Source organism: Leopardus geoffroyi, chromosome D2, assembly GCF_018350155.1.
Source record: "Leopardus geoffroyi isolate Oge1 chromosome D2, O.geoffroyi_Oge1_pat1.0, whole genome shotgun sequence".
Classification (NCBI taxonomy): Eukaryota; Metazoa; Chordata; class Mammalia; order Carnivora; family Felidae; genus Leopardus; species Leopardus geoffroyi.
This window is the reverse complement of record NC_059334.1, coordinates 31,961,112-31,986,275: the sequence shown is the minus strand read 5'-3', so window position 1 is coordinate 31,986,275 and position 25,164 is coordinate 31,961,112. Positions and strand designations below refer to the sequence as shown.

The window sequence follows — 25,164 nt, the reverse complement described above, 5'->3', positions numbered from 1 at the left end:
GGACACGCTAGATGTCAGTGGCTTATCTGCTTTCTCCCGGAACGTAGCTTCTCTGGCCTAGTCTCCACGGCAGTCCATCCCTACGACGGGGCCTGGCGCACAGTGGGTGCTCAAGAAATATTGGTCGCATGAACAGATAGGCTCCCAACAAAATCCAGGCCCAAGGATCAAGCAAGCAAGCCGCCAGCCTGGCCTGAGGCCGGAGCCTCTGTGCACCTGTTGAAGATGGGCTCAGACCAGCGCCCCATGTGCACCGAGCACCAGTGTGGGCCGGGACAGCTCTCAGAAGGGCCTTGAGTTGTGCATGGGACGAGGGAGAGAGACGGTCCAGAGAACAGACCGCCTCCTATGACGGGATAGTGCATCCGCCTGCCCAAAGACAGGGCCACGTCTGGTTTTCCGTGGCCCTGGGATTTGGGGGCTTGGACCCAACGCAGGCCCAGAATTGCCATCTGGGCCCCTGGGCTCCGTTCCCATCAGGGCTGGGCCTCAGTGCGTGGGCAGCTCCTCTGGCATCTCCCGGGACACTGGGATGGGGGCCTGATCTGGGATAAAGCCTCCCACACCCGCAGAACCCCTCGGAGCTCCCGGCACAGCCCGCCCTCCCAGCGCCACTTACACGTGGCCGGTCTCGTGAGCCACCACGAAGGCCGAGGAGAAGCCATCCTCGTGGTTGAGGGTACAGCTTCTCAACGGGTGGCACATGCCAGTGACAGGCGCATACCCTGCCGGGGAGAGGGAGAGAGGGCGGAGAGAGAGGTCATGGGGAGGTAAAGCAGGACTCAATGAGGTCTGTGACTGACCAGCCACTGCAGGGACATCCTGACGTGGCCACTGCCAGAGGCTGCCTGGAGGAAGAAGGATCCTTGCAAGGCCCGCCCCCCCGCCCCGCCCCCCCCCCCTCCAGTACAGCAACCCCGAGCCAAATGCCCCCACACCCTGAAGCTCCACGGAGCCCCTCAGGGCCCACAGCCTCCTCTAATCAAGGCAGTGGGATTTCCAGATGCCCCAAGCCTGCCCAAACCCGACTTCCACGCTGTGCCCCTCTAGCCAGCCAGTCAGCTGGTCAGTCAACAAACACACTCCAAATACTTTTTGATGGGGAGGGCAGGGGTACGCTGTGTTACATTCTATGGGGAACCAGAGGAATCAGATCCAAGCCCCCCTGCCCTGCCCCTGTCCCTGCCCCTGCCACACACCCACACTTAAGGAGCAGATGGCTTAGCAGAGAGACTAGGTGGTAGGAGGTCAGCTCACACGAGGGCCTGCAAGGCTAGTCAAGGGGCATCACGCGTGCACAGGGGGCATGTGAAGGAGAGAACAGATTCAACTAAGGGGGTTGAGGGCCACCAGGTAATGGCTCATGGGGGGGTGGGCACAGGGCTGGGCCCAGAGGACAGGTAAGACTCTGCATGGGAGGGGATGGGGGGACGTGCTGAGGGGGACACCGAAAGGCAGTGCAGGGGGCTGCATGTTGCAGCCCCAGTAATGTTTGCTAAGTAGCTACTGTGTGCGAGGCCTGAATTCTTTTTTATTTACTTATTTATTTGGAGAGAGAGAGAAAAAAAGCACATGTCCATGGGTGAGGGGCAGAGAGAGAGAGAGAGAGAGAGAGAGAGAATCCCAAGCAGGCTCCTCGCTGTCACCGCAGGGCCCAACGTGGGGCTCGATCCCACGAACCGTGAGATCACGACCTGAGCCGAAATCAAGAATCAGACGCTTAACCAACTGAGCCACCCAGGCCACCCCACGAGGCCTGCGTTCTAAGGGGCCTGCTTCCCAGCCTCCCCGGGGCCCCGTTATAGGCTGGGAGGGAAGGCTGGGCTGGGAAAGACCTTGGAGAAGGTGTGAGGGCAGAAAGCACTTCCTGCCTGGGGCTGCGGTTATCCAGACGACTCTACCCGGTCTTCAGAATTGCTCAAATGCTCTTTTATCTGAGACGCTTCGGGGGAGCTTCCTGGGGCCTCTACTGTCCTGGAGTTCTGAGGTTTACTCTACGTGAGACGTGGGGATACACCTGCACGCGTGTTGGTACGTCTGGTCACATGTGTCTGTGCACCAGCACGCACGTGTAAGTACGTACATGTATCCACATGCGTAAGCGTGTGTATCTATGTGATCCGTGTACACGTATATCTGTGTGTGTGTGTGTATGCGTGTGTGTGTGTGAGAGCAGACCTCACACTTGACACTTCAGGGATTCAGACAAGGAGGCTTTGGATAGAGGCATGGCCAGCTGACTCCCTTCTGGAATCAGACCAGGAAAAACTAGAAAGCCCTCAACTCGGAGCCTGAAGATCCAGTCAGAGCTGCAGATCTGTCTCGTCTCTGCTAGAGGACAGGGGCAAGCCTCTTTGCCACTCTGTGCCTCAGTTTCCCCACCAGGAAAACTGCGAGTGACCAAAGCTTCACGTGTCTGCAGAGCACGCACGACCACAGGCATGTATTTCAGGCCTCCCTCAGCCCTTGTGGCGGGCTGGAATGGGGGAAAGCAGCAACTGTTTTTTCCCCACTCGGCAGGTGGGAGGACCAGGGGAGAAGAAGTGAGCTTGGGTCGCTGCACAGAGAGGTGTGGAGCGTGTCCACACACAGGCACCTGCTAGGTGCCCCGAGGCCTGTGATGAGCCCATATCGATACGGGGGTGGGGGGCTGGGGAACAGAAGCATCTTGAAGATGCTGATGGGTCTTCCCACAGCCAGGCTCTGGGACAGTAAGCCTGACCACTCGCGGCCACCCGCAGGCTCGACCCAGACAGCAGGGACCAGAGCGGGGACCCATTCACTTCCCCTGATCCCCGAGGAAACCACTCTAAAGCTTGCCCATCCAGATGGGCCAGGTCCTTCTCCAGAGTCCCATGAATCTCTCTTGTTGACTGGCTCCTCAGAGCTCCTCGGGTGGCTCCAGAGAGCCCAGCCCCGAGCCCCGGCCTCTGCCCTGCAGCTGCAACACCTGGCCACAGCAAATACAGTACCTTGCGTACCTGAGGGCCCAAAGTCCTGCCGGGTGAGGAAGACGACGTGGTCATGGTGCTCTGCGTGGCTGGGATCCTGGCGCTGCTGAGAGTGTGCCCAGCGACATACCTGCTCCAGGCTGCGAGAGGGGTTCCCCCGCTCGATCAGGCTCAGAGACTGCGGGGGCCAAGAGCATCAACAGAGAGGGGGTTGCCAGCGGGCACCCGTCGTTCCCCTCCCGGTGGCAGAGGACACCGAGTCCCGTGGGACGCGGTGCCTGTCCCCAGGTCGCTGTGCATGCGCACAGCCCTCCCGCTTCGGGGAACACTCGCGTGCCAGGCCCTGCATCAGGACACCTGTCTGCAGGGAACTCAACACGCGTTCTCTCGCATCCCTGGACCGAGCTGCAAGGCGGGGGTAGCTCTGAGCACTTCTGTGCCTTGTGTTCGTGGTCTCATCTAATCTTCACAACAGCCCCTGGAGGAAGGTGCTACTGCCACCCCCATCCGGGGGAGAAGAAGCCACCAGTCGGTCTAAGACTGCAGAGCCCAGGGCCCCAGGGTCCAACCAGAGCAGGACTTGTCTCGCGGTCACTGCCCGGCTCAGAGCCCATTTCCACACGGGGTCCTCCAGGAGAGGGATTTCCAGCTGCCAGGGCATAGGACTGCCTGCTTCCAGACTGCAGGGAATCCCCCAGGCCCCGCTTAACATCCCCAAATGCCTTTGCCCCTGAAGCCTCAACTCTAACGGTCTCAGGGTTCTGATTCTGGGAACAAAATGCTTCCTACATGCTGACCAGCCCCTCCCCACACCACAGCCCGTCCGATGCACCAGTCCCATACCCCCTCTCCCTCCAAACCCTGCCAGTTGCAGAAGGGAGGTGGTCACCTGCCGGTAGCCGACCATGATCAAGCGGACAAGGGCAATGTTTATGTGGGCACCCAGGGACTCATCATGGTAAATCTCATCCACCTGCAAGGAGAAAAGAGCATGCAATTTTAAGGGAAGCAAACGTTTGTCAAGAGCCTACCACACAGCAGGTACTGAGCCAGGTACCTGACCCGTGTTATCCTCACCATGGCCTTTTCAGGCAGCATTCTTCTCCCTACTGTACAGATGAAGAAACTGAGGCAGAGAGCGGCAAAAGGACCTTCCCAAGGCCACACCGCTAAGTTGCTGCAGACCTGGGATTCAAATCCTGCCCCGCCTAGTTCCACCTGTGCACTCTCTCCACGAAGCCAAGTGTGAGGGGCTGGCCTCACACTCAGCCCTCTGACAAAGACTCATCTTTCCACGGCTCAGGAGAGTCCTTCCACAAATGTCCCCCGGCCCGGGTCGCTCATCCTCAAGCCCCTGGGTACCCCTCCAATTGCCACCGGAATCGTCTGTCTGCTCCGTAGTGCCCGGGCACTTTTCCACGGCAAATCCAAGGGAAAGTACACGAGGACCTTGGAAATGCAGAGTCTCGGGCCCACCTCCCAAGTCAGAGTCTGAAATCTGAACGCAATCCCCGGGGATGCTCAGCCACGGTCAAGTTTGAGGACCATGGCCTTGGAAAACTCCCTTCTCCCACAGGCCCAGGGGTCCGTGGGGCAGTGTCCCGCACAGGCCGCCAAAGAATGCTATCCCTCCTACTCCCCGAATCAGGAGAGCTGGAACAGTGTCCATGACAGATGGACGAGGCTCTGTCTGTCCACCCCCAGAGACAGGCAGCTCACCCTCCCCTGAGTGCCCATCTCCTAAGGATGCCCCTTGAACAATTCCAGCTTTTTTGTTTTAACTTTTTTTTCTGAATATAAAACATTTCACCCTGTAAACTTTGAAAAGTACAAAAAAAGGTGAAAGAGGAAAATCAAATTGCCCAAACTACAATCAGCCAGATGTACAATAACCACAGTTAACATGCTTCTTGCCGTGTGCGTATCTGTGTGTGCGTGTGTGTGTGTGTGTGTGCGCGCGGTGGGCGGGCGGGGGGGGAGGGGGAGGCTCAATTTACAAAACAGTAATCATACTGAATATACCGTTAATACATTGGTTGTTTCATGAAACAGTATTCTGTATGTTTAAAAGCATCACCTCTAGGGGGCGCCTGGGTGGCTCAGTCGGTTAAGCATCCGAGTCTTGGTTTTGGCTCAGGTCATGATTTCACGGTTCGTGGGATCGAGCCCCACGTCGGGTTCTGCTGACAGTGTGGAGCCTCCTTGGGGTTCTCTCTCTCCCTCTCTGCCCCTCCCCCCTCAAAATAAACTTTTTAAAAAAAGTATCATCTCTAATGTCTGCATATGATGGGCCACGACTTAGATAATTAATCCCCTAGCTGGACGTAACCCCCGAGACGCGCTCAGTGACTCACTGGGCGGGTCAGTGTCAGAGCACAGCACTGGTGAAGCAATGCAGTTACTGGGGGCCAGAGTCCCGGGTTCGGGTCCTAGCTCTGTGGCTTAGGGCACATCAGGCAACTCCTTGGGACCTCTGTTTCTGTTTCTGTAGAATGGGGATCCTAATGGCTGTCATAGGAGAACCGTGCGGTGGAAGACGGGGGTGCCGACCGGCCACACACACACTTTCTCCCAAACAAGTCCAACCTAAGAATTCTCTCCTGTTCTGCCAAAATAATCTGCACCGGAGTAACTCTTAAATAACCTTGACATTTCAGCCCCTCCAACTCAGAACGTGGCCTTCTACGTGGTCACTGTCTCAGACCTCCCTGATGTGCCCCGCGGGCAAGCAGACCAGAGATGGGGTGATAAGCAGGGCACGCTCCACACAGACACATCTGTGCCCCACATGTACACATGGAAACCCCACCGGTTGCCCCAGGGCAGGAAAAGAGATCAGTCGCTGGAATGCTTGGGTGGAGGCATCCGCACGGCCTCTAGGCTTTTGGAAATTCTCAGGGGGCCACTGTCTTCCTGCTCTGTCTCTCTCCAAAGCGGGCCAGGCAGGTTGCTGCCCGAATCCTTCCTTACTGTCCCCACACTCAGCAGGCCAAAGCCACCCACCAAAGCCCCCAGTGACGCCTGCTCCAATGGCTGGCATCTCCGGCCATTGGCTGGAGCCCCCAGTGACGCCCGCTCCAATGGCTGGAATCTCCGGCCCAGGACACGGGGAAGGCTTCGAGGTGGGACTGGGGAGGAGGCTGCTGCCTCTCTGAACAAGAAGTAGGATCAGAGCCCGAGTGTCCATCACTGGTGGGGGTTGAGCGGGGCCTTCCGATGCCACCTCCCACTCCGGGTAACTGGCCTAAATGCAGTACTGAGCAAGCAGAAGGGGACGCACCATCCGGAGAGACCCCACTCAGCACAGCACTCTGAAATAATCTGGCGACCAAATGCTTCAGGGACGGGTGTACCTAGACCCCAGGAGCTGGGGGAAAGGAAGGTGGTGTACATGTGGGAGGGAGGGGTCAGGGAGGACTTGCTGGAGGACCCAGAACGCGTCCCGCTGGAGAAGGTCACGGGCCTTTCGGAGGAGACGGGCAGAGGTTCAGGGCAGGGGAGAGAAAGGCAGGAGTCATGCGGAACCATCGAGAGAGCCCCAGGCCGGTGGTAATCAGGGCAGCTGAGGCCAGCCCCCCACGCGATGGGAATCTCTTCCCAGCCCACGCTCCCACACTTCCAGCAACGTGTGTGCTAGCCCGTTAGAAAGTTCTGGGCGCCGTGAGCCCCACTGAACCTTCCCGTCCGCCTCCTCCACTGGCCTCAAATCTCTCTCTGGAAGTCCCACGGGGCGTATCTGCTCCTTTCCCCGGGAGAGATGGCGGCCACGGTCTCTCAGGGGACTTCTCTCCGTGCTCACGTCAGTCAAACAGAAAACTTTCCAGGCGGCGAGAGAGACGGCAGGCCACTTGCCAAGGAAGGACCATCCATCTGGTTAGGGGTAGGTTGTCAGCAGTGACCAGGGGAGACGCTGAAGTAATAGCACCAAAGTCCCAAGATAAAAAACCGTCAACCCACAATCCTGGGCCCAGCAAACCAGCTTTTAAGAACCACGATGAAAGAAGCCATTGTCAATCAAGGAAACAGAAACAGAGCCACCCAGACCCCACTGTCTGCAGGTCTGCAGGAAAGTAAGGTGGAAAGTGATCCCCAACAGGTGGCCCAGGGTGTAAGAGTGGGTGAACAGTTCTGAAGCTCTGAGAGCAGCAGGGTTCAGCAATGAGCAAGTCTAGTCTTTTCTTATGCTAAATAAGGAGATAAAAATAAAGTAATTCTATTTCACACCCTTAGTCCCTCATTAAAAAAAGGAGGGGGGCCCTGGGTAGCTCAGTTGGTTAAGCATCGGATTCCTGATTTCAGCTCAGGTCATGATCTCACGGTTCGTGAGTTCGAGCCCTACATCGGGCCGTGGACTGACAGTGTGGAGCCTGCTTGGGATTCTCTCTCTCTCCCTCTCTCTGCCCCTCCCCTGCTCATGCGCTCCCTCTCCCTCTCTCTCAAAATAAACTTAAAAAAAAAAAAAAAAAGGTGGGGTTGGCCCTGCCATTCCACATCCCCTAGTGGGGTCCGTCTGGGGTGCCCCGGCACCCTCATCTGCACACACCCCCATCACCCCCAGCCCTTGAGTAGGGCTCTGATTCAGCTGAAGCTGTCCTGACCCTTCCCACAGGCCAAGGAGGGGGCTGGACAGGGCTGCAGAAGTGCCTGGCACACAGGTCCCAGCCACAGCCGTGAGCTGGTGCTGGAGCCACAGCCAGGAGGGGGAGCCACAGCCAAGAGGTGCAGCCTCCTGAGAGGCCCAGGACCCCGGCCCTCACGCGGGCGGCCCCCTGGCAGGCTCTAATCTGGCTGTGCGCTCAAGAACTGGCTGTCGGCCTCCACCCTCCCAATGCCAAAGGTCAGGCCCGTGCGCCAGCTCTGGGGAGACCTGGAACTGCTTCCCGCCGCTGTGGGTCCCAGCGGGATACATCAAGAGACGCCCACAGGGCAGAAAAGAAGGCTATGTCTGGTGTCCTTCTTCCCCACCTCAGCCAAGGTCAACATCCCCTGCCAAGACCCCAGGGTAGGGCTCCACATCAGATATTGGCTTGGGACGGCCACTGGGCATATACTAGAAAATCAAGCAAATGTCAGGACTCTCTCTGGTCAAGGGGGCACAGAACAGCAGAAGGGAGAAGGTCCATGATAACGTAACAGAAGCTAGAGACCACGAGGGTTGGAGAAAGAGCCGCTATTCACTGAACACCTACTACGTGCCAGGCACCATGTGAGGGCTTGCATACAACCTCACGCCAGCCTACGGAGAGAGGAATTATTCCCGTCTCACAGGTGAGAAATCCAAGGCTCAGAGCGGTTAAGTAACTTGCCCAAGGCCACCCAGCTGGAAAGTGGGAAGGCTCAGATTTAAATTCTGATGCTTTGTGACTCTGAGCCACTCCACACAGCTGTTTTTCCAGAACCAGCTCCTGTGGCAGGCTGGCTGGAGTGGGCTTTCTGTGGCCTAGGAGAGAAGATAAGCGAAGCGGGTTTCCACATCCAGTAAACAGCAACACGGCCAGCCAGGGAGTCGTTGCGAGAGTCCCTTCTCTGTTCTGCTGTAATCCTGCATGGCCAGGCCTCCCGGGGGCCTTGTGGCCAAACCCAGGGAGCAGGAAGAAGGGAAGGGGGTTGGGAACTCTGAATCTGTGTTCTGGCCCAAAGGGAGGATCAGACCCCAGGTACCGACAGCAGAAATGCCTGGGGCTCCACTGCGGCTGGCCGGGAGAGCTAGGCCCCTGGGGAGCCCATGGTGGGGGGGGGGGGGGCAGCTGGCAGCCTTCCCTTCTGGACCAGGCCAAAATGGGCTTCTCCTTGGCAGTGCGGGGACAGGGGTCCAGCAGAGAATGGTTCCCCCAGCCAGCCCCAAGTTCCCACAATGCTAGGGAACACTGCTCCCAAGGAGTTCTGGAGCAGCCTATCCACCAGCCTGGCAGTCAGGTTCAGGCAGGTCTCAAACAGGGAGGGGCCGTGCTGAGAAAGCATGACCCCAGGGTCTCAAGCCCACCCCATGCTCAAACAGGAGAGGGCAGTGACTGCTACCTAAAGGCTGATGCAGCCACAGCCTGCATGCCGTAACCTGGTGCCCTGGATGCGGTCTTTAGAGCAAAAACAAAGGACCTTAGGGGCAAATAGGGGGAATCTGAAACAAATACGGGCTTTCATTAACAATAATGCATCAGTATTGGCTCAGTACTTGTGACGAACGTACCACAGTAATGGCAGATGTTGAACATAGTGGGGCCCTCGGGAACTCTCTGGACTAGGCTTGCAGCTGTTCTGTAAATCTGAAACTATTCTAAAATCAAAAATATATACTAATTGAAAAGAGAAGAAGGTTACGTCTAGCTGCCATACTTCCTTGGGCTGCTCCAGACTGTCTGCCCTTCCTGACAGTTCTGGAGACTTTCCTGGGTTTTGATGACCTAAGCAGTTTCGAGGAATACCGGTGGGGCGTTTTGCAGACCATCCTTCACTTCGGGTATGGCTGATGTTTGTCTCATGATTAGATGCGCGGTACGGGCCTGGCGGGGAGGAAGGCCACAGGAGTGAAGGGCCATCTTCCCCACACGATGTCAAGGGCACCCGCCGCCAGCACGACCCGTCACCGACAATGCTGACGTCTAGCGCCTGCTGGGACAGCGCTTGCCAGGTTTCTCCTGCAAAACATACTCTCTCCTTCCCGGCCCCCGTGCTGTGCGCTTCAGGACAAAGTCACCGGGCACAGCCTGAACTTCAGGAGTGGGAGTTAGAATCCACCTCCTTGAGGGCAGAGTACCTACGTCAATTATTCGGAATCCTTCTCCCAGCTGTTCATTTATTCTGTCGCTTATTTATCAGTATGAACCTACGGCTGTGTGTTTTTATACTCTGGGTTATACTTCAACGCGACATTAACCTGGTCGCTCAAATTGTCCCAGCTTTGGCCCCCGGGGAGCCCTTTCCTTCAGTTGGCTCCTGTGTCCCTTTAACACACCCTTCTTGTTGGCTCTGGGGTTCTTTGTTTTGTTTTGTTTTGTTTTTGTGTGTTGGGCACTTCCTTACTTTCTGGCAACACGGGAGGCTCGCCTTGGACGTTCTCTGCTCCAGTTGTGACGGCCAACTGTTCCTCGAAGGAGCTCCAAGGAGTCATTACCCCCCCGTCTCGCCGGGACACAAGCAGGCCCACAGTGACGGCCGAGCCTGCGTGAGCACGGCGGCCACGGGAAAGGAAGCAGCCTCTGCTCGCGTGCCCTCCCTGGTCGCTTCCGGCCTCTGAACCTGAACAGAACGGGGGTGGCCCTGCTTGAAGGTGCGGCCTGGCCAACAGTCACCTCTCCTGCCCTTTCTAGTCCCAGGCCCTGGAACTAGCCCCCCGTCTCCCCAGCTCCGACCCCTCTCATCGAGAGCACAAGGCAACTCTGCAGACCAGTCGCTCCAACCAGCACCACGTGGCACGCGTCTGAGATGTTCTCCTTTCCCCGTTGACCGTCACAGGGGGCCAGGTGGCGGTGACAGTGTGCTGTCACCGCTGCCCGTGCAAGCGAGACTCTCACGTGACTCCTGGTGGCTTCACAGGACACCGCAACGCCCTGACATTGCTGGCAGCAGGCCATTTATGGGGTGAGAAAGGAATGGGAGTCCTGGTTGTCTGAAAACCTCCGGGGGCGCCTGGGTGGCTCAGTCGGTTAAGCGTCCGACTTCAGCTCAGGTCACGATCTCGCGGTCCGCGGGTTCGAGCCCCGCGTCGGGCTCTGGGCTGATGGCTCAGAGCCTGGAGCCTGCTTCCGATTCTGTGTCTCCCTCTCTCTCTGCCCCTCCCCCGTTCATGCTCTGTCTCTCTCTGTCTCACAAATAAATAAACGTTAAAAAAAAAATTTTTTTTTAAAGAAAAAAAAAAAGAAAAGAAAACCTCCGTTGCCACCTTGCAGTAAAATCAAGAAGGCACCCACATCAAAGTCGCAGAACGGGTTCTGGCTTGGAGAAAATCCAGAGGCAAGGGCGGGGGGGCTCCCGCAGCGTCACCCAGGCTCCAGACGGCACAGGAGCTAATGCCGTGCAGGAAACACGGACTCAGATGGCTCTGTGGCTGAAAGCGACTCTGACAAGTTAATACTCGGAATGGAAGAAGTGATGGGAATACCGGACTTTGTCACACCGTCGTATCTACGTGCGCACGTGAGTAACACGCGACGGAAATCTAAGCCTCCATCAGGTTGAAAGTGTTCTTCCGACGAGCACAAATAAAAATTCTAAGTGATACGAAAACACCACGTCGGGGTTTAACGGGTAGCACTTTTTCTGTTTCTTAAGTGCGTAAAGTAACAGAGCATCTGACAATCGATGGGTTCAGTTTTGATGAAACGTGGCAAGTGATGTGTTCACACGTAGTGTGTGAGCTCCTCCGCGTGGGCACACCTGGTCTATGTGCACACAGCCGGGTTACACATATGGGTGGCTCTGTGTGCGTGTACACGCATGTGCGTGGAAACATGCACTCCATCTGTGCATGTGTGCACTCTCTGGGGGTGTACCCCAGTAACACTGTGCGGCCTGCAGCCCAGGATCCCTGCCCATCCCCCCGGCTGGCCTATGCAGTAGCCAGAGCTGGGCCTCGGCTTCCCCCAGGTTGGGACACTGAGTCCCGGCCAGGGCGCGGCTCACGAGTCCCCAGCATTTATCCCCCACAACCTGTCTCCATAATGCAGCCGCCTTTATGCCCCAGGTCGGCCTGTCTGAGTGCCAAGAGAGGCACCGTGGAGGCCCAGAAAGACCCCAACTGCCGCGACCTCACCTCGCTGAGCCCGACTCTCCCATCTGAGTGTGAACTGATAAACCTTGCAGAGAGACCTGAGGACAGAAGGTGAGGCAAATGTCAAGCATTTGGAACGGGGCTTGGAACACATATGTGCTCGATCAGTGGCCTCTCTTGGTTCAGAACTTCTACTTCCCACTTGGGGAGCCGACGAGAGGTCCATTAGGTCAGCCCAGGAATACGGGATTTCAGGAGTGTGACCTCCAATATGGCGACCGAGATGCCTGGTATGAAAGTGCTCTGTCAACCATAAAGCTCTCATTACCAGGAGGAGTATTTGTCCTCATTGTTATTGTGTCTCTCCTGCCAGGAATCCCAGTATTCACGCCTTTGTGTTAAGCATTGTTCTCTGCCCAAGGGGGCTTGCTTTCAAAAAGCAATGTGGCGACTGGAGCTAATACCTCAGGGCAGGACTCCCGGCCACAAGGGCCACCTTGGCTGCGGGGAGTCCTGTGCACCGGAGGATGTTTAGCAGCATCCCCGGCTCCTCCTTCAAGATAGCCAGTAGCATCCCATCCCCTCCCGCTGCAATAAACCAAAAATATCTCCAAACCTTCCCCAGTGCCCCCTGGGAAGCAAACTTGCCTATTAAGAACCACTACCTCAAAGTAAGTAGATTCTGCTCCTAGTTGTGGGGGGTCTCAGATTGCCCTAAAAAGCAGTGGAAAGCATTTTAGGGTGAGACAAGACAAGAGAAAGGCCTAAAAAGAGAGGGAGGAGGAGGATTTGTGTCCTTCCAACGAGCAGGGAGGATGAGCTGCTCGGAGGCTCACATATCCCCGAACGGAAAACGTCTGGCAAAGCAACACTCTCTGTCAGCACGAAAGCAGTGTTTTTGTGGCGTTCCAAACTGGCCTTTATGATGAATATTTAACACAGTTATGTGCCAAGAGAACGCCGCCACCCTCCCAGGCTGAGGCCACCAAGGCCCTGGTCTGACAGTCATCTGTACCCAAACCTCCTGGGCCTCGAAGGGGCACCAAGCTCTTCCAGCAGAGCATCGGAGAGGCTTCACGAAGGGGCCCGGAACCAGGTCAGAGTGGGTAGGACCCTCTCAGAGGCACCGGCCAACATCTCTACAGCAACCACGCCCAACACCTTTGTGGCGTCAGCCTGGCCAGATGGGGTGAGAGCAGAGTGGGCAGGGAGCCTAGGACTGCCAAGAAAGAGGGATCCGGCTGCGGAATGGCTCAGTGAGGACCGATAAAGGGGCCTGTCTCCTTGCCCTCTCTCTGCTCTGGCTCCGGGCCCTCTGAGGATGCCTGCATCCCCCTGTCCCAGAGAGTCTTCACCACAGAGATTCGGTGACAGTCCCTGATTCTCTCCATGCCCCTGGCTGGCAAGCCTGGCCACAGCCAGGAGCCGAGAGCAGGAAGCAGGCCCAGGGGTGAAGCTTCAGAATCCTGACTCAGCTACGGAGACCCATTTCGGGAAGAGGCCAGGGGGGTGGAGGCTACGATCTTCCTTCTCCCTCCTCCTCAGAGCTGTTTTGCCCCTGGTTCTACCACAGTGGGAGGGGGAGGGGCACATGAATTTTGGAATCAGACAGATCTGGGTTCGAATCCTAACTCTGCCACTTACTATCCCGAGCCAAGTCGCTTGGCTTCTCAGAGCCACAGCGGTCAAAGGAATGTCACTGGCGTAAGGCCACCGTGAGGATTCACGGAGCCTGTCTGTGAAGTTGTCAGCCCCGTGCCGGACATGTGGTAGGTGCTGGAACAATACTGTGATATTCAAGAAGGCTCGAGGAGGCTCAGGCTCTGTCTTCTCCTCCCCCCAAATCGAAGCCAGTGCCACCGTCAGGCAATGTTCTTCACCCCTTCTCTCCGTGCCAGAGCCCATGCTGTCGCCCGAGGGACCTTCCCGCCACAGCTAAACTCCTGAGAGGTCTCCGCGGGCCTGGCTGTCCCCTCATTCCTGCGTCTACAATCCCACCATACGACGATGATCCATCTCACCAAACCCTTTCCCCCCAGGCTGGTTCAGCTCCAAACCCCAAGCCTCTCCCTCCAGTCCACAGGGACGGCTGCCTCCTCTAAGCTCCTTCAGCACTGGCCTCAGTGGTTCCCAAACTATTCCGTGGTCTGAGGCTTGTTTTGGCCGCCAGACCAAAGCTTCTAGAATAAGGTCTGTCACACTAGGCACTCACCAAATGCTGAACAAAACTGCTCCTTATGTTTCAAAGCTCTCAAATGGTTCCCTAGTCCTGAGGCTTGAAGACGCTCTAAGGAGAGTGACCTGGTGCAGATGGGTAAACTGAGGCACGGGCAAATAAAGTCCCTCAAGGGCCCACGAGCATGTGAGGGAGGGAAGGGGGGGGGGGGGAGTCCTTGCATGTGCAGCTGCATGAATATTTATAGCACATCCCCAGGTTAATGCAAAGGAAAACTGAGAGGCAGGATACCCTGAGAGCTGCCAGTGAGCAGGGCCCCATCAGATGGCTCTGAGGGTTTCACTAACGGCTACTCCCCCTCCTCCAGGGCTAGCACAATAGGACCATACATCCCGGGAATCGGATCTCTCCCTGATCCTGCTAGGCCAGCCCCGGCCCTGCAAATCAGGATCAGAAATGGTCACAGGCCGACAGGCACTTTAAGGGAACAGCAAAGGGACACCCTTTATACTGGCTGAGTGAAATCCCTCAGGAAATTAGTGCCTTGAGCTTCAAGCATCCCAGCCAAATAAAGTTCCCACACAATGGACAGGATGAGCTGCTGGTCCCCCAGGAGGAGAGGTGGTTGGCCACCCATCCACTCACCAACGTGGGCCAGAGCTCTCACTGGCTGCCCTCCGCACCTGTGACATCAGAACGCAACCTCCCAGAAGATCCCCCTATGGCGAACCATCCGCCTTGTATGGTTCATCAAGCCCCCAAATTCTTCTTGGGGAACAAGCTCCTGTAGACCCTCCCCATCACTTTCTAACTTTCCCCTTCCTCTCCTGGGCAACTTCATCACCATAAAAAAGGACAGAAAGTATAAACAAGTGTAACCGCAAATGTTATTTCCCATTTGTTCTCCTAAAAACCTACTAGTCTTTCCTAAATAAGCATATTTGTCCTAACCGTACAAGCCTTTTGCCAACTCTCTTTCCCCTTAGGTATATAAGTTACAAATTCAAATCACCCCTTTGAGCGACTCATCACTAAGCATCCCCACAAATACACGTATTGCACATGATGATCTTTCATCGGTTTAAATTGCAAGCCCCTGGTACTGAACCTAAGAGGATACAGGGAAAGTTGACTTTCCTCCCTGACATCTGGGTCACCAGCCAGAGACAGCACTACCAGGCATGAGGCTTCAGATCTCTATGCAGAGGCCATGTGAAGAGGGTTGGCTCCAAAGTGACAGAGCAGGCCTCAGACCCCAGGCCTGTGGCTTGAACAGATGGAGACAGGATAGCCAGACCTCTCACGGGGTAGTCGGGAGACTGGAGTAAATGAAGTCACATTTACAAGGAGTCTGGCTCCCAGTGCTTGCTCAATGACTGTAATGACTTACAAGGGGATGTTATTTGCAGTTGTCTGGGGACACACAGCAAGGTAAAGGCTCTGAGGGCAGGGACCCCATTTTCTACTCCTCTGAGCCCTCCACTATAGAAGCCATTCTTTTGTCTGCATGCTTGGCTTCCCCACTATCTAGGAAGAGATTCTGTTCCACCTCGCCCCCATGCAAGGTGTTGGGCTCCACCTGGGGACCCAAGCCAACCCTCCAGTCATAGCAATTAGTCAAGGACAGCCACCTGATTGACCCAGGCCAGCCTTCCCTAGAAACATCGGGGGGATTCCTTTGCCTTTGTGCCCTGAGAGCAGGAAGTGTGGGCCTGGGGTGGCCCAATGGGCCTGTTTCCTGCCATGGAGAGAAAGCCTGGCTCCTATTGGCTTATATCACCAAGAGGACAAATAGGGAGGTGAGAGAGAGAGAGAGAGAGAGAGAGAGAGAACCCTACCGGACTAACATCCACTCCCATCATGCCCAATGCCCAGCACGGGGGACGCACCTGGCTGTGAACCGATGAACGCACGACCATCAACACTGGAGAGTGAGGCCAGCTGGGGAGCAGGGCTCCGGGAAGCCTGTCCCACCCTTCCAGATCCTGCTGACCTGCTCACACTTTAGTCCAACCAACGCACATTTAAGGAGAAAGAAAGCAACAGAATGCTCACTGGAGGCACCCAGACGGGAGGCCACAGACCATGAAAGAGAGCCTCTGGTCTTCCCCAGACTCCCAACCCTCCACCACTCCCACCCAGGCCTTTTCTCCTCACCCCTATTCCCAGGCCAGAATCTAGAAAGGTAGAGACAGTGGCGAGGCCAGCTCTTGGGGGAGGTGGAGGAGGTCCCACCACTTAGTCGCTTAGGATGGTCACACAGCCAGAATCCAGGGGTGTGTCCTCAGTGAGGTTGCTAGCCTTCTAGCTTCAGGAACAAAGACGCAGCCCGTAAGTCGGACGGGCCACCAGACTCCCTGCCATCCCCGGGAAGGGCTTTCTACCTGGGACCCTGGCCAGGCCTCAAGCCCGGAGAATAATTATAACGTGTACCTTGACGGAAACTATGTGTCCAAAGGACACTTTTCGCCTTATCTGAATCTGATTCCACGGAAGCTACGTTACAACTGAGAACCGGATACTTGATAGCAATGCAAAGTGTCTATAGATACACGAATCCTGTCTTCTCTTCTACCCCGTGAAAAAGCCAATTTCTTTCTCTGTTTGCGCATTCATTTCAAAATCCCTGATCGTAAATGTTTCCATTCTTAGGGTTCTCTTCCGAAAGGGTGGTAACACTTGCCTGGTTCCCTCCCCGATTAGTGAGTAAACTAAAATCTTTCTACACTTGCCCGCTTTTATTTCTGTATGAGCGTCAGGATTTGACCTTTTCCTGAAAAGTATCCTTTAGCAAACGGAAGGACTCTGGGGCTGTGAATGGGGTCTGGTTCACGGGCTCACACTCCTGGGGTCTTCAGCCCGCGCTCTGGACCCAAGACCCAGGCTCGCAGCACCTGAGGGCTTCCTAAAGGTTCCCCTGCCCCCACCTGCTGGCTCCAGGGGCCAACCCTGCTTTCCCACTGATGGGATCAGTACTAGGCTGTGTGGCCTCAGGTTGGGCTAGTCACCTATAGAGTCTGGGTGGGTGGTCAAGGGCTCCAGGGAGCTGGGTGTGTCCATATTCATAATCACCTGCCCTGCCTCACAAACAGCCCAACGTGGTAGCCTTTGCTCTTAAGAGTCCCACACGGCAGGCTCCTTAAGGGACAGAAGAATTCATATCCCAACAAAGAGGAGGCCGGGGGCTCAGTCCTCCCCTCCCTGGGGCTTCAGTAATTGGATCTGACTTCTAGCCCCACCCCCCTTTTCTTTACACCCGTATTATGGACACAAACCTGCTACCTTTCTGTCCCCTGCTTCTTCCAACGACCCACTCACCCACTCCACACATACCCATCACCCGTTAGGGGTCCGGGACTGTGCCGTGTGCAGCTGGGGCTCAAAAAAAGTATAAGACAAGACCCCAACCCACCCCTTCAGAGGCTTAGACGAAGGACCACTTCTACACACACACAGACAGTACAACTCCAAGAACAATGAAGGCGGGCCGGTGTGGGCGCCCCAAGAGATGCCTCTTTGGCATACCGATTATTTTTTGAACATGTATCTATTTTTGAGAGAGAGCAAGTGTGAGTGGGGGAGGGGCAGAGAGCGGGAGACAGGGGATCCCAAGCAGGCTCCGAGCTGTGAGCACAGAGCCCAATGTGGGGCTCGAAACTCACGAACCCGTGAGATCACGACCTGAGCCGAAAGCAAGAGTCGGCCGCTTAACCGACTGAGCCACCCAGGCGCCCCACAAGCAGCTTATTTTTTTTTAATTTTTTTTTTTAACATTTATTTATTTTTGAGACAGAGAGAGAGAGAGCATGAACAGGGGAGGATCAGAGAAAGAGGGAGACACAGAATCGGAAGCAGGCTCCAGGCTCCGAACTGTCAGCGCAGAGCCCGACGCGGGGCTCGAACCCGCGGACCGCGAGATCATGACCTGAGCCGAAGTCGGACGCTTAACCGACTGAGCCACCCAGGCGCCCCATAAGCAGGTTATTTTTAAGAAACTGCAGGCATATGAGAAGCTCCGAAAACCCCAGTGGAAGTTACCCTTTCGTGGGAGACATTTACATGTATGAGGTAAATGTCCGTCTGTGAAGGTGTTTCGTAGCTGTACCAAAAGTGGGGGATGATTCGGTCTCCGGAAACTTATCGAGGCAGGTGAAGACGTCAATCTGCACAACCACCTTTCTGTTCCCTGTGCACCAAACAAAGGCCCCCTTCGGGACCTGGGATCTGGCCCCCCCACCAGCAGATTGAAGGCTCCTTGGCCAATCTTCCCGGCCTGGGATCGGGCATTTTCTCCAGAAGGGGAGTCCCAGGGAAGGCCCCTCGACTCCTGGGCAAGCAAAGCCCCTGTCCACGCCTGCCTCAGGCTCTGAATGTGTCCCAGCCCTGAACCCATTGGCCCAGGCCCCGGGTTGCCAGGGTCCGGCACCGATGGCCTATGGGCCCCTCAGCCTGGGGCGGCTGTCAGGCCAGCTCAGGCTTGGGTCACTGCTGGGCTAGGGAGCGAGCAGTGCATCCATCAGACAACACCAGGCCCGAGAGAAATCGTGTTCTGAGCAACACTGGTGGTCACCCCCCCCCCCCCCGCCCCGCCCCGTTTTGGGACGTGAGGGCACTCACGATGTTCATGAGGGTGAGGACGTAGTTTTGCACGTGCTCCTTGCCGTGGAAGCGCACCACGGAGTCATCCACCGCGAGCAGCACCTCGATGCTGTAGCTGCCCGCCTTGGCATGCCGCCGCTTCCGCTCCCCGTCGCCCAGCTGGTTGCCCACCAGGCCCAGCAGGTTGGGGAGGTCGCCCGGGCCAAAGGCTGCCAACCAGGATGGGAAGGGAGACAGAGGTCAGAGCCACAGGAGAAGCTGTCGCCCGGAGGCCGCCCGCCAGCCCGCTGTGCCCCGTCATGCGTGCCCTCTTCCTGCCTCTGTAAGAAGCCGACTCAGCGTGAGGGTTCCTCCCACACCTGCCACCTCGGAGGCACAAGCCCTTTTCCAGGAGCCAGGCCACGGCTGAGGCTTTGAGGCGAGGAACACGGAGAAGGGGGACCTCGCCTGGACTCGCAGGCCTAGGTCCCAGGTCCCACTCAGCCCTATCTTCCCCGTGTGACCCAGCCCTGCCCCTTCACTCCTCCTGTGACACAGGATGAGCCCTCCTTGATCTCTCACCCAGAAGCTTGCTGTAAAAATCAAACGTGGGGGGCGCCTGGGTGACTCAGTCGGTTAAGCATCCAACTCTTGATTTCAGCTCAGGCCATGATCTCAGGGTTTGTGAGTCCAAGCCCCAGGCAGGACTCTGTGCTGACAGTGGGGAGCCTGCCTGAGATTCTCTGTCCCCTTCTTTCTCTGACCCTCCCCCACACGTACCTGTGTGCATTCCCTCTCTCTCTGTCTCTCTCTGTCTCTGTCTCTGTCTGTCTCTCAAAATAAATAAACTTAAAAAAAAACTAATTTCCCATGGTGGGCCTTAGTTTGCTGACCTCCAGTCTAATCCAATCCAATCCAATTCTTACAACTCTCAGGTTACTGCTCCCAATATACAGGCAAACAAACTGAGGTCCAGAGTAGCTTGTCCAGGTCTGTCTGAATCAAGACACCAGGCTTTGAAGCATGACCATCGGTGCTGCTACTTAGAAAGGTAGCACCTTAAGTCGTTATCAGTCATTTGCACCATAGTCTGAATAAACTGCAGCAACATTTGTTGGGGCGGTGGAGTTGAGGGTTCATGAGGACACAGTGGGAAAAGCCAATGAAGGGGAGCAGAATTTGCCACCCCAAAATACGTCTCTGTGGTGTGAGGATTATTTCAGGCTGATTATTTTTAAGAAACAGCAGACACGGGAAAAGCTCTGGAAATTGAGAAGTGACCCTTTAAGGGAAATCTCCATTCGTAAGGGGGTCTCCCACCCTGCACCAGGAAGAAGGATGACTCTAAATCTCTGGAAACTCTTTATCAATAGAGAGGGAAATGACTTAAATCCACATAACAACCTTGCCCCTGTTTGCTGTGTTTTCCTGGTAACCTCCCATCAACTCACCGCTCCTTCCCACCCACCAACGTTTTCTTTTGTCTTTAGCTGATGTTACGGTGGTGGCTTGGACCATTTGGGGGAGTTACTCAATTTTCCTGAGTCTCTCCCACATACACAGAAGGTATCCATGTAATTAAACTTCTGATTGCTTTATCTTTGTTAATCTGTCTTTTATTACAGGGTGCCTCAGCCAAGAACCTAGAAGGGTAAAGGGAAAATTCTTTTTCCTCCCCCACACTAAGAAAGTCAGATAAGAGGCTGGGGTCTCTTGAGAAGACTCCAAAGCCTTAACATTTCATGATTCCCCTCCATTCTACCCTGAAGTTCTGGTACTTGTACCATTAATTTCTTTTCTTTTCTTTTATTTTATTTTATTTTATTTTATTTTGAGAGAGAGAGTGAGTGGTGGAGGGGAGGGGAGGGAGAATCCCAAGCAGGCTCCTCCCTGTCAGTGAGCCTCAAACTCACGAACCATGAGATCATGACCTCAGCCAAAACCAAGAGTTGCATGCTTAACCAACTGAGCCACCCAGGTGCCCCATACCATTAATTTCTGAGAATATCCAGTTACGTGAGAATCCTCCAGAGAGTGGGACAGGAACTAAGGATAGGAAAATGCCACCAGTACGTCCCCAGCATGTATCAAGGGGAATGACTGCAGGAGGGGCCTCATACTTACTTGGTGGGTGGATGGTAGGTGAGTGGTAAAGGTGGGAGCCCCGCCCTTGAACCCACTGCCTCCCCTGGGTGACAGAGAAAGAACCAGATGGTAACAGTACAGTGACTTCAAGGCCTACAGGAGGACTGACTAGGGAAGGCTTCCACACCAAGACCCAAACCAGGACTGGGGGGTTGACAGAGGCTTCTGGAGGAGGGGACATCTAAGCTGGGCCAGACGGGGAGCAGGAGACAACCTGTTGGAACACGGGGAACAGAGGGTCCCCAGCAGTGGGAACTGTATTAGCAAAACCCACTGTGAGCAAGTGTGGGGTGAAATCACCCACAATATGCGTGACCCCTGGGGACGATTCAACAGGTACCTTGGCAGAGACCCAAGAGCTGCCTCTAAGCCTCTATCGATATGAATACTTCAGGAACTGAAATCTGAGGACAGGGCAACAGGGAACCACGGGACCCTGCTATGGTATCTTTTTCTCTTCCCTTTGGTTCGGGGCTCTCAAGGGCAAAGGAAGGAAAGCACTAGACTGAAGAGTTGGAAAAGCTTGTGCACACTGGCTGAGTGGAGAAACCAGAAACGTGCGGCCAGCCCTCCGAGTGATGCACAGCCTGGGGAGCCCGGCTCGGGCTGGTGTTGCCCTCACTAGGCCTGACACAAGCACTCCCGGCGGCCTGGTGCCTGAGCCCGATGGTGAGTACAGAGCCCAGAGGCAAATGCCTGGGAGAGGGGAAGGAGACCCCCCCCCCCAGGAGGGGAACGGAGCAGGGAGACTAAATAGCGGCCACTCCCAACATGTGAGCAGTGCCCCCAGGTTGACAGACTGCAAGTGAAGGGTGGACGTGACCCCTCACGGCTCTCCCAGCCACAGGCCTGTCAAAGGGCGGCTCAGAGAGGTCACCTGACTCATCCCAGGTCGCACAGAAAGTTAATGGCAGAAGCCCAGAATGGAAACCCAGGGCTCCCACCCTCACGTGATCACGCCCTATCAGGGCCCGCCCGGATTTCCCTCCTAGCAAAAACAGTGAGAAGCACTGGGCAGGGCCTACTGACGTCAACCATAGGCCCTGGAGAGGTGCCCCCCACACCCTCTTCTGTCTCTCAGGCCAGAAACAGGTAACGTTCCAAGAGGGGAGGGTGGGGGCGGCAGGCCCCCGGGGGGTTTTTTCCAGAAGCCCACCCAAGACGCCCCACGAGAATGTGAAATGGTGCAGCCGCTCTTGCAAAGCAGTTTGGCAGTTCCCCAAAAGACAAATATGGCGTTTCCATAGGACCCAGCAATTCCACTCCCAGTTACATACCCAAGGGAACTGAAAACATACATCCACACAACAGCTCGTCCGTGAACGTTCACAGCGGCGTTATCCTAATAACCGGAAACCGGAAACGACCCACGCCGACCCAGAGGCGAAGGGATAAACAAAATGTGGTGTATTCGTGCAGTGGAAGACCACCCTGCCACCAGAAGGGGTGACGTAATGCCACGAGCCACACGCGGCTGAACCTCACATGCGGGCCGAGAGAAGCCAGTCCCAGAAGGCCTGCGTGATGCCGTTTACGTGAGCCGTCCTGAGGCACATCCATAGAGGCAGAAGGTAGGCTGGCGGTCGCCAGGGGGTTGGAGAGGGGGAAAAGGGGAGTGACTGCTAATTAATGGGCCACAGGGCTTTCTATGGGAGCGACAGAAACGTTCTGGAATCAGATGGTGGTGATGGTTGCACAACACTGTAACCATAGTAAAAATCCACTGAAATGTATACTTGAAAATGATTTAAATGATGGCTCTTATCTCAAGTTAAAAAAACAAAAAAAGAGGGGCACCTGGGTGGCTCAGTCGGTTAGCATCTGATTCTTGACTTTGGCTCAGGTCATGATCTCGTAGTTCGTGAGTTCGAACCCCATGTTCACGCTGATATCACAGAGCTGGCTTGGGATTCTGTCTCCCTCTCCGTCTTCCCCTCCCCCACTCACTCCCTGTCTCTCTCTCAAAGTAAATAAAAATAAACTTAAAAAAAAAAACAAACAAACGCCGGGGCGCCTGGGTGGTTCAGTCGGTTGAGCGTCCGACTTCGGATCAGGTCATGATGTCATGGTTTGTGGGTTCAAGCCCCACATCAGGCTCTGTGCTGACAGCTCAGAGCCTGGAGCCTGCTTTGGATTTTGTGTCTCTCTCTCCGCAACTCCCCCACTCGCGCTGTCTCTCAAAAAATGAATAAGCGTTGGGGCGCCTGGGTGGCGCAGTTGGTTAAGCGTCCGACTTCAGCCAGGTCACGATCTCGCGGTCCGGGAGTTCGAGCCCCGCGTCAGGCTCTGGGCTGATGGCTCAGAGCCTGGAGGCTGTTTCCGATTCTGTGTCTCCCTCTCTCTCTGCACCTCCCCCGTTCATGCTCTGTCTCTCTCTGTCCCCAAAAAAATAAACGTTGAAAAAAATAAAAATAAAAAAAAAAAAAAATGAATAAGCGTTTAAAAAAAAATTAAAATAAATAAAAACAAAACAAAACAAAACAAAACAAAAGCAGCAGCACTAGCCCCAAGCCTCAGCCTGGAAGGCTTCCCCTGAAAGGATGGGTCGCCCTGCTGTCTGATGCCTGCCCCCGCTCCCTTGCCACGGAGCTGGAACTCTGGCCACAGGTGCACATGGCCCCGAGGCAGACTGTTCCCTCCTCGGGCAGGACCTGTAGGGTGGTAAGGGGTTACTGAGAGCGGGACCATGGGTTGAGGAGGGAAAGGGCAGCATTAGGAGCATGGCAGCGTCCAGGGCACAGCCCCTGAGGCCCAGGCCGTGTCCATGGGGGAGTCTCTGAGGGGTTGGGTGGGGACCAGCTAGACCTGGAGATCCAGCCAAGGGAATTTCTACCTCCAGACTCTGAAGTTTAGTGTGCCCCCAAGTTCATTGGCAAATGTCAGATACTTCTCCAGTGGAGCCCAGGTGCCTGAAGCCCTTCCACAGGCCACAGCTCAGCTCGAAAACCAATCTGATGGGTCTTCTGACACCTCCTCTCCTCCCTTGAGGAATGCCAGACATATCCTGGGGAGTGGCAGAGCTCATGTGAAAGAACAAAGACTCGGTATCTGTCCTCCAGGAACTGCCTCCCCCCAACCCCCCAGCCTATTTGGGACAAGAAGAAGTCCTGGGAGAAATCCAGGGGGCTCGAGGGTCCAGGAGAGGGGACACCTGAGCTGGGCTGACACTTGGGCAGCATGGAGGCAGACAGAGGTGGAGGAAGATGCTTGGCCTGAGGCAGACTTCTCAAAAGCCCACTTGCTTGCTGGCAGCCAAGCAGGCTCCGGCCGGCTGGCCTAGGCCTCTGAGGCATTGCTCTGTGCCAAGAAGTATACCCACCCCTGAAGTGAAACCTTCTGTCCTGATCACGAATGATAAATGGTGACAGACACACCTAGAAATGTTAACCTACTCACCGGGCTCAGACCCACCGCTGCTCTTAAAAGAACAGTGAGTGAGCGTCCCAGGTTTCCAAAACGCCCTCCATGGCCACCTGTCTTTCTAAGGAAAGACACGCATGGGCCTGAGGCATGGCATCACCCATGGGCCCATGACGTTCAGCTGAGAAGCCTGATGACACAAGCCCCCGCAGCCTTCCTGGGCCTGAACGCCAACTCTGTGAGCTCAGCGGTTTGAGTTTCCCTGCCACTGACCGTGGCGGCAGGCAGTGTGGCTGGTTCCAGGCCCATGGCCATGGAGCAGCACTTCCCCAGGGTCTCCCCAAAAGGGGAGATTTATGCTTTTTGATTCAGAGCTGGCCTCAGATAAAGTGGAGCCCAGTGAGACTTGTCCTTCTTCCCAGCTACAGTAGAAGGCACGGTGCCGTCCCACTCTGCCCTTGAGATTCACCCCAGCCCCCCTCCCCGAGACTCCACCAAGTCCCTGCTCCCCCCCTCCCGTGCCCCTACCCCAGACCTGCAGAGCCCTCCACCACTCAGCTCAGCCTCTGGTGCCGTGGCTTCTCTCAAGAGGGGCACCGGGAGCGCAGCTGGTAGGTACTTCAAAGGAGGTAGTGTATGTGGGGACAACTGGTTTCCACGCATTCCTTCACGCTATGCCCAACCCCACCGGCGCCCTGGCAGGAGGGTGTGGTCCACTCACGGCCAGATTCCACCCAAAGCCTTCTCACGTCCTCCTGGCCAAAGGGGGCTTTGGGACAAAGCTAAGTTGGACAATGAAGCTGGCCATGGGCCCAAGACTAGCACGCGTAGCATCCACTGGTTCATTCACGCAAGCATGGGCCCCGAGTACTGGTGGTATGCGGGCTCCTGTGCCGACAGCCAGGGTGCCAGGACACCCCTGCTCTCAGGGGCTCTCACCCTAACGTGAGTACCCTAAGAACAATACTGTAGTAAGAACAATCGTTCACCAAACACCTGCTGCGTGCCAAGCTCCATGATGGAATTTTTATACCCACTATCGCTAATACACCCAATCTTAAGAGATCAATAATAACCATCCCTACTTTACAGAGTAGAAAAATGGGTTCAGAGATTTTAGTCAATTGGTTAGAGTCTCACAGCAGACAGTGTTGGAGGCAGCATTTAAAAATGGTCTGTTGGGGGGTCCATGGGTGGCTCAGTTGGTTGGGTGACTGACTTCAGCTCGGGTCATCATCTCATGGTTC

At 55.6% G+C, this 25,164-nt stretch overlaps 1 protein-coding gene across 5 annotated transcripts in view; it reads right to left on the bottom strand.

Annotated features, from left to right (window-relative positions):
- The window catches only part of ADAMTS14 (ADAM metallopeptidase with thrombospondin type 1 motif 14), an 82,116-nt gene that overhangs the window by 32,420 nt on the left and 24,532 nt on the right, over nt 1-25,164 (bottom strand). For 3 of the 5 annotated variants that reach the window (XM_045439513.1, XM_045439508.1, XM_045439510.1), the window contains exons 4-7: nt 18,452-18,642; nt 3,841-3,924; nt 2,973-3,129; nt 620-725 (exon numbers count right to left, since the gene is read on the bottom strand). In XM_045439513.1, the coding sequence (XP_045295469.1) occupies nt 620-725; nt 2,973-3,129; nt 3,841-3,924; nt 18,452-18,642 (538 nt within the window). The remainder of the gene's footprint in view (nt 1-619; nt 726-2,972; nt 3,130-3,840; nt 3,925-18,451; nt 18,643-25,164) is intronic. The other 2 variants (XM_045439509.1, XM_045439512.1) reach the window with 1 other exon arrangement.